At 42.7% G+C, this 11,678-nt stretch overlaps 2 protein-coding genes across 2 annotated transcripts; both read right to left on the bottom strand.

The window, feature by feature from the left end:
• Positions 1 to 4,730: 4,730 nt before the first annotated feature.
• LOC126260714 (putative leucine-rich repeat-containing protein DDB_G0290503) lies at positions 4,731 to 5,627 on the bottom strand. The gene has a single exon (XM_049958052.1). It carries the CDS (start codon positions 5,625 to 5,627, stop codon positions 4,731 to 4,733), a length of 897 nt encoding a protein of 298 aa, XP_049814009.1.
• Positions 5,628 to 8,673: 3,046 nt separating this feature from the next.
• LOC126260713 (putative leucine-rich repeat-containing protein DDB_G0290503) lies at positions 8,674 to 9,570 on the bottom strand. Its single transcript, XM_049958050.1, has one exon. The coding sequence runs from the start codon at positions 9,568 to 9,570 to the stop codon at positions 8,674 to 8,676; it is 897 nt and encodes a 298-aa protein (XP_049814007.1).
• Positions 9,571 to 11,678: the final 2,108 nt, after the last annotated feature.

Here is an 11,678-nt window from a genome sequence, read left to right as displayed (position 1 = left end):
GTAGGTATGATCATCACGCGAATGTTACGGAAATGCTTCAGGAGCTCGGGTGGGAGTCTCTGGAGGAAAGGAGGCGTTCTTTTCGTGAATCGCTACGGAAGAAATTTAGAGAACCAGCATTTGAGGCTGACTGCAGTAAGATTTTACTGCCGCCAACTTACATTTCGCAGAAAGACCACAAAGATAAGATAAGATAGATTAGAACTCGTACAGAGGCATATAGGCAGTCATTTTTGCCTCGTTCTGTTTGGAAGTGGAACAGGGAGAGAAGATGCTAGTTGTGGTACGAGGTACCGTCCGCCACGCACCTTATGATGGATTGCGGAGTATGTATGTAGGTGTAGATGTAGTGCACAAAAAGATACTCTGAATTCAAAATTTGTGTGGTTTAGTTGATTAACAAAACAAAAATATTAATTCAGAAACTATTATCATCGTTAATCAGTTTACTCGTTACTGAGTGCCGTTAGCTCATATCCTCACTGATTTCGTAAATAGCTGTATCTCCAACCTGAGACTTACATTTTAATATAATGTGAAGAGATGGGCTGGTAATCGTCTTCGCTTGATCCAACCATCTAATTTGTGCACTTCCTCATAGTCTTCTGCCTTTGATTTTGCCTTGCAAGATGAAGTTTTCTAAGTTATTCATTTTTTTCTCAAACTCTGCACAAGAATGTGGAAGCTACTTTCACTCAATCGGTAAGATAAATTTCTTGTTCTTCTAAGTTCTTCTACAATGAAGGAATTGCTTATTGTATCGGTAAATGGTAGTTGTAACTTCCTCCTTCAACACCACATGTCGAAGTAATCGGTTGGGCTCGTGTGACGAGCTTTCACGGTACAAATCTCCCAGCTATATTGGAACACAGGGGACACAAATGATTTCTCTAAGGGGATCTTCCTTATTTTGACAATGCTAATTTTACGGCAAATTGTTGTGAGTTTATCCATTGCGGTTCGGACAAGGAAGGATCTCTTTCTCACAATTTATAGCGTCACTTTTCACAATAGTAGATATGCTCGATTATTCACTACATCCAGACCTTTCTTGAAGCCTGTAAGATGTATTTGATCTAAACGTTGTTATTTTGGTATTTTCCATGTTTGTATCTCCACTGAAACTTACATCGAAATATGGTGACGAACTAAGTTGGAAACATTTTAAAATTGTACAATATCTATAGTATTGTACTTTGCATAATGATTTATTTATCATAATGAAGAACAGCAGAATACAAATATTCTCCTATTGATTACGTTGTTATATGGAACGAATATTAGCTTGTAACATTTCCTGATATTGTTTTTTCTTTGTTATGTCAACAGTATATGCATGAGTGATTTTAACGAAAATCGGTAGATGTGATGTAGATGTACAGATAAACAAATGATTACCATTTCAGAAAACAGGGAGAAAGACAGCTTTACAAACTGAGCAAGTCAATAATGCTGTAAGGTGGCATCGGCCTTGCAGTTTACGTGAGTCCATTTAACGTGATACTTTAGGGTTCGTTGGGGTAATATTCTAAATTACGGTGTAGAAAATCTATGTGGAAACGCATCGGCAATCGAGAATTCCGCGATTTTGTAATTATAAGATTTTGCGGAAAGGCAGTACGCAAGACAGAGCTTGGCTACGTCCCCGCCCAGCTGCCGAAGGCTGACGGTATGAATGGTGAACTAGGGGATTTCTGTGATCCGTTTAGAGAGGCCACAGCGACAGCCAACCTTTAAGGGACGCGCGGCTGCAGGTGTTCAAGTGTTTACCAAAACAGAGCAGTGGATAGCTGGACGGGCTTTCCTGTGCGTGCTCTCGCATATGTCCCACTAATTTTACACCTTCGAGTAACTCAAGTGGGGCAGGCCAGGAATTCCGAATAACAAACTTTCAATGCAAGAATCTGTGTTAGCTACTGTTAGGGATTGGCAAGACAGCCAATCCACTAGGAGGAAGCCGAAAGGCACGCGTTGAAGCTCACGCAGGCTGGCGTGAGGTCTGGAACAGGACACGGAAATGAGAATAGCCAAAAACGTACGTAGCTGCTGGAATACTTAACTTTAATCCATAATTGGTGAACATCGCTCTTGACGGTACATGTTTTACAGCATCAATAGTGACTGGAAATGGCGCCTTGCTAGGTCGTAGCAAAATGACGTAGCTGAAGGCTATGCTAACTATCGTCTCGGCAAATGAGAGCGTACTTTGTCAGTGAACCATCGCTAGCAAAGTCGGCTGTACAACTGGGACGAGTGCTAGGAAATCTCTGTAGACCTGCCGTGTGGCGGCGCTCGGTCTGCAATCACTGATAGTGGCGACACGCGGGTCTGACGTATACTAACGGACCGCGGCCGATTTAAAGGCTACCACCTAGCAAGTGTAGTGTCTGGCGGTGACACCACAGCTACGACGGGGAATTTTGCCGGGAAAATCTCGAGTGGTCTCTTGGAAGAAAACTTCCAGTAAACGTGTTATTGCCCACAGCTGTGGTTCTTCCCAGCCGGCGAGGGTGGTGTTTACTTGTGAAATTTTATAGAAATAAAGGAAGTGTGGAAATGAGTTCTAATTCCAGGCCGTACATTGGTCGGCACTGGCAAACTGGGTATTTTGAGAGCTTCTAGTGACGTGATTCGCTCGGTAAAAGTTGAGATGAGAAAACAAAGTTGAAGAGCGATCTCGCTGGACTCTCGATAATAGTCTCCCGTTCTGGGCTCTCGTACTGAGAGGACGTTAGCCAAGTCGTCTCTCCTCTTGGTCTTTCGTTCAGCTCATTGCTGACGGAAACATTGTCGCAATTAGAGAAGTTTACGGACAGCAGTCTGTTGTCTGAACACTGTAGGATTTTACTTTCCGAGACGCCACACGCCGACCACACGGCCGCGCCGTCGCCGTCGGATACCGTCGCTACAAGAGGAATACTACGGTGAGATCGCTCCCGCTTCGGCCTGTGTTAGAAGTAACGTTAAATACTTGGATCAATTGCAATTGCTGTTTCCACAGAGGTTTCACGGTAGTTTGGAGTGTAGTGGTTCTTCGTATATATGTTATAAGAGATCGCGTTTTGGACCGATTTTAACACAGTAACTGCCAATGCCAGTTAGGAGGATAATTTGTAAATTGTTCATAGTGTTTTATTCAGCATTGATCTTGTAACACGCCCTTTTATTTATCCGCTCGTTCGGGATCTGAATAGCAGCCCAAAATTAGATAATTGATTAATGTGACCGTGTACCTAATGGGCTAGCAATCGGATTGGACTGCTCAGGGGATGTTACATTCCGTATTGCCCTTCGCAAATACTGTAATAAGTACTGTTTGGTGGTAAGAAGGACACAACACAGTTTCACAAACAAGGTCTATATTCTTAGCAAAAGCACAAAATAAGGAGACAGCCACTGCCTTCGTCAATACACTGTTAATGATGGCTAATCTCAGCACAGGTTTCTTTAGTTATTCTTAATCGTCACACGCAACATCCAATCACTGTAATCCAGGTAATGCCGGCGCGGTAGACGCGGAAGTTCAATAGCGGCACTTAATATCACTGAAATCACTCTGTAATTAAACTTTCTCACTTTTCCGTATAATACTAACACAAAGGGGTTAAACCACGGCTCTGGCCACTCCCTTTGCCGGTAATTTGCATTAATTCAACTGCTGGCTTCTGCACAGCTCTGCCCGCCTCGCGGGAACCTACCACACCCTGACTCGGCACATCTCAACACCAACTGCTCTCCGCCCAGTTCTTCCCGCCTCGCGGGAATCTACCCAAGCCGCACTCGGCACTCCGGTAACCCCCTCTAGCTCTCGCGACCTGCACACACTACTCGATAGTTGCCCTACCGACCTGTGTGAGTGCAAATTTAGTAGTAAGGGCCTGCGGACCCCTTACATCCCCGCTCTCAAAAACTTCTTTTGAACCGCAGGTGAAAAAGAATCGGCAAGGGATTAAAAACATAGCTACATTTAAACAGTACATACAATACAAATAATTAACGAATTTACAATTTGTCAAAATAGTCCTGGACTCCGGTAGTGGGCTGCCTCCACAACAATTTCTACAAAAGATTATTACATCACATAAATGGCATTGTCCAAAATTACACCTTTTCCTCTCAACCAGCAATAGTCCTCTCTAGTCCAATATCAAAATGACAACACACAACATATACACCCAAATATTATTACCTAAACACAGAATATATGAATTATTACTACCACATAGTTATTACAAGTTTTATATTCATCCTTAGATAATTTTTGATATGAAATATGCAACTCTAATTGTAATACCTTACAAAACACAATGTAAATAAACCCTTCCCTCTTTCAAAAGTCCATTTTACAGCTAAATGTCCTAACTCTGTCTTAGCAGGTTTATTTGGGTCCTTGTAGCCCTCACTCTAGACCGGACCTCACCTGGAGTGTCCTTCGGTTTTTCGGTTCCTCCGCCTCTTCCTCGGTAATCAGACGAGTGATTAATATGAATCCTTGGGTCATTACTCCCTTCTCGGTTTCGATCATTAGCTTTATTGTGTCCCTGTGATCTAATAGACTCAAATTGGTCCAGTATCTTCATTAGAGCCTCTCTATTTTTGATTAGGCTCCTAGATACAGTTCCTTGCCTTTTCTGATTCAATCTTCTTTTTATTGCAGATACAATTACGTTATCACTCAGGGGTTGTTTCAAAATCTCGTTCCATTTCCACAAATGTTTGGCAAATTCTTCCTACGTTCCTTTCCAATTACTAAGTGGTTTGCATCGTAGTGTGTCCTCCAGCGCTGCACACTGATGATTTCTGGACCAGCATTTCTTCAAGAATCCTCCTTCAAACTGATCATTATTAGTAGCCCCTTTCTTCCTCTTGATTCCACAAGTGAAGGCCCCACCTTCGATTGCAACCCACCGGTCATCCTCTTCTCGCTGCATGGCTACCGCATTTCTCAGATTGACAGCTAGTTGGTTTTGCCTATCTCCTATCCCCTTAACCGCCTCGTTGCATTGTTTCTGCATCTGCGTCACCTCGGCGATTCGATGATTGCAATTTGTTTCCACTTCGTTGATTCTTTCTCCCAACTCGGCCTTCGTTTCTTTAATATCGTCTTCTATCTGTTTTGTTGACTTTTCTTCCACCTTCTCCACGTCTCCCTGGACTTGGTCTATGCTCTCCTGCAGCTTATTCTCTCTCTCATTGATATCCATTTTCCACTGTTCTTGTAGCTCCTGTATTTCCTCCTTTAGATTACATTCCATCTTCATCTGTGATGTTTTGATTTCTTGTGCTATAGTTTCTTGTAACTCTTCCTTTGATGATGTGTTATTTTCTTGTAAAACCTTTAGTGATTCTCTTGTTTCTCGTAAACCCTTCTCCAACGATGCGTTAGTTTCTTGTAACTCTTCCTTTAATGATGTGTTATTTTCTTGTAAAACCTTTAGTGATTCTCTTGTTTCTCGTAAACCCTGCTCCAACGATGCGTTAGTTTCTTGTAAACGCTTCTCTAACGATTCTCTTGTTTCTTGTAAACTCTTCACTAACGATTCTTGGAATATTCGTCCTTCTTCTCTATTTTCTTGAAAATCTTCCTTTAGTGATGCGTTAGTCTTCTTTATCAGGTCTACCAACATCGACCACTTATCTGCCTCCTCTGAAACTGCCCTAGCTCTCATCGCTTGTCCCGGTGTTTCAGGGTAACTAGTTGAATGTGCTGATGGGCTTCCTAATGACAATCCACAATCACTAATTCCTGAATCATCTTTGTCTTCCTGTCCTATCCCTTTCCTCTCAACTACTGCCCCACAGACCTGCTTATCTTCAGAAGACATTTTTGGTTTATATTTAATGCCCAGGCAAGTAATACAAAATAACCTCCAATAACCCAAAACACTCCTAATTACCATGAAACTAATCAAACAGTCCCTGCAATCCTTTCAGTTAATTCCCAAAATGATACAACATGCATGAGTACTGAACATAACAGCCCTCAAAAACCAAACTTTCCAGTAACAATTTCCACATACACAGTTTATGTAAAAATGTTTTAAACAAGATAATCATAACACTCACAAAATCTATAAATGCAAATTCATCAAAACAATTATCATTTATCCAGTGCAGTGTGCATAAATAAGCATGCTAGACTTCAGAGTATGTTTCACAACTTTTTTGAAATTACTGCAATTGAGCACTTTTCCTAATATAAATACCAGTTAAGAATTGTTTATTTATCGCGAAGACTGCACACTGCAATTTACTGTTATGTTAACCCGTCGTCTTCACTCACCAACCGACGTTACCGCGAGTCGCGATGTTTTGACGTTTGAGATGGGCGTGGCTGTGCCGCCGCTGGAGCTCGCGCGAAGTTGAAGATCAGCTGCAAGGCGACGTAGTTCCCCGTCGGCCGCTCCGTGGCGCTGTAGGCGGGCGTAGTTCGTAGTTCGGCCGCTAGATGCCGGAACTGCGCTCGTTGTCTCGAAGTTGCTTCGCTCCGTGGCGCTGTAGGCGGGCGTAGTTTGTAGTTCGGCCGATAGATGTCGGGACTGCGCTCGGTATCTCAAAGTCGCATCGCTCGTCGTGGTGTCGTGTGAAATCACCTCGCGGATCGAAGCTCTTTGGTGCAACTGCTACGCGGCTGCGTGACGTCATTCACTAATTGCGTCGCCACAATACATTATCGTCAGCATACCAGTTTATGGGTCCACACGAAACCGTCCGATTTTCACCGTTCAAAAAATAATTTCCGTCAACATGTTATCACTAAACACCTTTCTGACGACTTGTATGACGAAATCTTGGCTCGTCTCACTATTTTACTGTTCACACGTGTCTCTCTTTAGCGTCCAGTTTTCACAGTTTTTCGCGCAGATTTTCGCATTTGCACTTTACAACACAGTTTATTGACGCTATTTGGCTATTTAATATGGCAAGAAAAACAGTTTAGTCACAATCGTGCGATATTATTACTTCGTATTGCTCAAAAAATGCACTGTTCCTTATCGCGATTTTAACGTTCATGCACTGTCCCGATTCCACATTGAAAAATTAGTACGACTCGTCCGAAAATTGCACTTGTCCTGTCACGGTAAGCCAAGGGTGTAACACACCCTTTTATTTATCTGCTCGTTCGGGATCTGAATAGCAGCCCAAAATTAGATAATTGATTAATGTGACCGTGTACCTAATGGGCTGGCAATCGGATTGGACTGCTGAGGGGATGTTACATTCCGTATTGTCCTTCGCAAATACTGTAATAAGTACTGTTTGGTGGTAAGAAGGACACAACACAGTTTCACAAACAAGATCTATATTCTTAGCAAAAGCACAAAATAAGGAGACAGCCACTGCCTTCGTCAATACACTGTTAATGATGGCTAATCTCAGCACAGGTTTCTTTGGTTATTCTTAATCGTCACACGCAACATCCAATCACTGTAATCCAGGTAATGCCGGCGCGGTAGACGCGGAAGTTCAATAGCGGCACTTAATATCACTGAAATCACTCTGTAATTAAACTTTCTCACTTTTCCGTATAATACTAACACAAAGGGGTTAAACCACGGCGCTGGCCACTCCCTTTGCCGGTAATTTGCATTAATTCAACTGCTGGCTTCTGCACAGCTCTGCCCGCCTCGCGGGAACCTACCACACCCTGACTCGGCACATCTCAACACTAACTGCTCTCCGCCCAGTTCTTCCCGCCTCGCAGGAATCTACCCAAGCCGCACTCGGCACTCCGGTAACCCCCTCTAGCTCTCGCGACCTGCACACACTACTCGATAGTTGCCCTACCGACCTGTGTGAGTGCAAAGTTAGTAGTAAGGGCCTGCGGACCCCTTACATCCCCGCCCTCAAAAACTTCTTTTGAACTGCAGGTGAAAAAGAACCGGCAAGGGATTAAAAACATAGCTACATTTAAACAGTACATACAATACAAATAATTAATGAATTTACAATTTGTCAAAATAGTCCTGGACTCCGGTAGTGGGCTGCCTCCACAACAATTTCTACAAAAGATTATTACATCACATAAATGGCATTGTCCAAAATTACACCTTTTCCTCTCAACCAGCAATAGTCCTCTCTAGTCCAATATCAAAATGACAACACACAACATATACACTCAAATATTATTACCTAAACACAGAATATATGAATTATTACTGCCACATAGTTATTACAAGTTTTATATTCATCCTTAGATAATTTTTATATGAAATATGCAACTCTAATTGTAATACCTTACAAAACACAATGTAAATAAACCCTTCCCTCTTTCAAAAGTCCATTTTACAGCTAAATGTCCTAACTCTGTCTTAGCAGGTTTATTTGGGTCCTTGTAGCCCTCACTCTAGACCGGACCTCACCTGGAGTGTCCTTCGGTTTTTCGGTTCCTCCGCCTCTTCCTCGGTAATCAGACGAGTGATTAATATGAATCCTTGGGTCATTACTCCCTTCTCGGTTTCGATCATTAGCTTTATTGTGTCCCTGTGATCTAATAGACTCAAATTGGTCCAGTATCTTCATTAGAGCCTCTCTATTTTTGATTAGGCTCCTAGATACAGTTCCTTGCCTTTTCTGATTCAATCTTCTTTTTATTGCAGATACAATTACGTTATCACTCAGGGGTTGTTTCAAAATCTCGTTCCATTTCCACAAATGTTTGGCAAATTCTTCCTACGTTCCTTTCCAATTACTAAGTGGTTTGCATCGTAGTGTGTCCTCCAGCGCTGCACACTGATGATTTCTGGACCAGCATTTCTTCAAGAATCCTCCTTCAAACTGATCATTATTAGTAGCCCCTTTCTTCCTCTTGATTCCACAAGTGAAGGCCCCACCTTCGATTGCAACCCACCGGTCATCCTCTTCTCGCTGCATGGCTACCGCATTTCTCAGATTGACAGCTAGTTGGTTTTGCCTATCTCCTATCCCCTTAACCGCCTCGTTGCATTGTTTCTGCATCTGCGTCACCTCGGCGATTCGATGATTGCAATTTGTTTCCACTTCGTTGATTCTTTCTCCCAACTCGGCCTTCGTTTCTTTAATATCGTCTTCTATCTGTTTTGTTGACTTTTCTTCCACCTTCTCCACGTCTCCCTGGACTTGGTCTATGCTCTCCTGCAGCTTATTCTCTCTCTCGTTGATATCCATTTTCCACTGTTCTTGTAGCTCCTGTATTTCCTCCTTTAGATTACATTCCATCTTCATCTGTGATGTTTTGATTTCTTGTGCTATAGTTTCTTGTAACTCTTCCTTTGATGATGTGTTATTTTCTTGTAAAACCTTTAGTGATTCTCTTGTTTCTCGTAAACCCTTCTCCAACGATGCGTTAGTTTCTTGTAACTCTTCCTTTAATGATGTGTTATTTTCTTGTAAAACCTTTAGTGATTCTCTTGTTTCTCGTAAACCCTGCTCCAACGATGCGTTAGTTTCTTGTAAACGCTTCTCTAACGATTCTCTTGTTTCTTGTAAACTCTTCACTAACGATTCTTGGAATATTCGTCCTTCTTCTCTATTTTCTTGAAAATCTTCCTTTAGTGATGCGTTAGTCTTCTTTATCAGGTCTACCAACATCGACCACTTATCTGCCTCCTCTGAAACTGCCCTATCTCTCATCGCTTGTCCCGGTGTTTCAGGGTAACTAGTTGAATGTGCTGATGGGCTTCCTAATGACAATCCACAATCACTAATTCCTGAATCATCTTTGTCTTCCTGTCCTATCCCTTTCCTCTCAACTACTGCCCCACAGACCTGCTTATCTTCAGAAGACATTTTTGGTTTATATTTAATGCCCAGGCAAGTAATACAAAATAACCTCCAATAACCCAAAACACTCCTAATTACCATGAAACTAATCAAACAGTCCCTGCAATCCTTTCAGTTAATTCCCAAAATGATACAACATGCATGAGTACTGAACATAACAGCCCTCAAAAACCAAACTTTCCAGTAACAATTTCCACATACACAGTTTATGTAAAAATGTTTTAAACAAGATAATCATAACACTCACAAAATCTATAAATGCAAATTCATCAAAACAATTATCATTTATCCAGTGCAGTGTGCATAAATAAGCATGCTAGACTTCAGAGTATGTTTCACAACTTTTTTGAAATTACTGCAATTGAGCACTTTTCCTAATATAAATACCAGTTAAGAATTGTTTATTTATCGCGAAGACTGCACACTGCAATTTACTGTTATGTTAACCCGTCGTCTTCACTCACCAACCGACGTTACTGCGAGTCGCGATGTTGTGACGTTTGAGATGGGCGTGGCTGTGCCGCCGCTGGAGCTCGCGCGAAGTTGAAGATCAGCTGCAAGGCGACGTAGTTCCCCGTCGGCCGCTCCGTGGCGCTGTAGGCGGGCGTAGTTCGTAGTTCGGCCGCTAGATGCCGGAACTGCGCTCGTTGTCTCGAAGTTGCTTCGCTCCGTGGCGCTGTAGGCGGGCGTAGTTTGTAGTTCGGCCGCTAGATGTCGGGACTGCGCTCGGTATCTCAAAGTCGCATCGCTCGTCGTGGTGTCGTGTGAAATCACCTCGCAGATCGAAGCTCTTTGGTGCAACTGCTACGCGGCTGCGTGACGTCATTCACTAATTGCGTCGCCACAATACATTATCGTCAGCATACCAGTTTATGGGTCCACACGAAACCGTCCGATTTTCACCGTTCAAAAAATAATTTCCGTCAACATGTTATCACTAAACACCTTTCTGACGACTTGTATGACGAAATCTTGGCTCGTCTCACTATTTTACTGTTCACACGTGTCTCTCTTTAGCGTCCAGTTTTCACAGTTTTCCGCGCAGATTTTCGCATTTGCACTTTACAACACAGTTTATTGACGCTATTTGGCTATTTAATATGGCAAGAAAAACAGTTTAGTCACAATCGTGCGATATTATTACTTCGTATTGCTCAAAAAATGCACTGTTCCTTATCGCGATTTTAACGTTCATGCACTGTCCCGATTCCACATTGAAAAATTAGTACGACTCGTCCGAAAATTGCACTTGTCCTGTCACGGTAAGCCAAGGGTGTAACACACCCTTTTATTTATCCGCTCGTTCGGGATCTGAATAGCAGCCCAAAATTAGATAATTGATTAATGTGACCGTGTACCTAATGGGCTGGCAATCGGATTGGACTGCTGAGGGGATGTTACATTCCGTATTGTCCTTCGCAAATACTGTAATAAGTACTGTTTGGTGGTAAGAAGGACACAACACAGTTTCACAAACAAGATCTATATTCTTAGCAAAAGCACAAAATAAGGAGACAGCCACTGCCTTCGTCAATACACTGTTAATGATGGCTAATCTCAGCACAGGTTTCTTTGGTTATTCTTAATCGTCACACGCAACATCCAATCACTGTAATCCAGGTAATGCCGGCGCGGTAGACGCGGAAGTTCAATAGCGGCACTTAATATCATTGAAATCACTCTGTAATTAAACTTTCTCACTTTTCCGTATAATACTAACACAAAGGGGTTAAACCACGGCGCTGGCCACTCCCTTTGCCGGTAATTTGCATTAATTCAACTGCTGGCTTCTGCACAGCTCTGCCCGCCTCGCGGGAACCTACCACACCCTGACTCGGCACATCTCAGCACTAACTGCTGTCCGCCCAGTTCTTCCTGCCTCGCAGGAATCTACCCAAGCCGCACTCGGCACTCCG

Source organism: Schistocerca nitens, chromosome 5 (genome assembly GCF_023898315.1).
Source record: "Schistocerca nitens isolate TAMUIC-IGC-003100 chromosome 5, iqSchNite1.1, whole genome shotgun sequence".
In the NCBI taxonomy this organism is placed as follows: Eukaryota; Metazoa; Arthropoda; class Insecta; order Orthoptera; family Acrididae; genus Schistocerca; species Schistocerca nitens.
Note: the sequence above shows the minus strand (reverse complement) of the source record. Positions and strands in the feature narration are given on the sequence as shown.

Bases quoted from the DNA above. Each gene is read 5' to 3' on its own strand.
- LOC126260714 (XM_049958052.1), bottom strand. From the start codon at position 5,627: ATGTTGGTAGACCTGATAAAGAAGACTAACGCATCACTAAAGGAAGAT.
- LOC126260713 (XM_049958050.1), bottom strand. From the start codon at position 9,570: ATGTTGGTAGACCTGATAAAGAAGACTAACGCATCACTAAAGGAAGAT.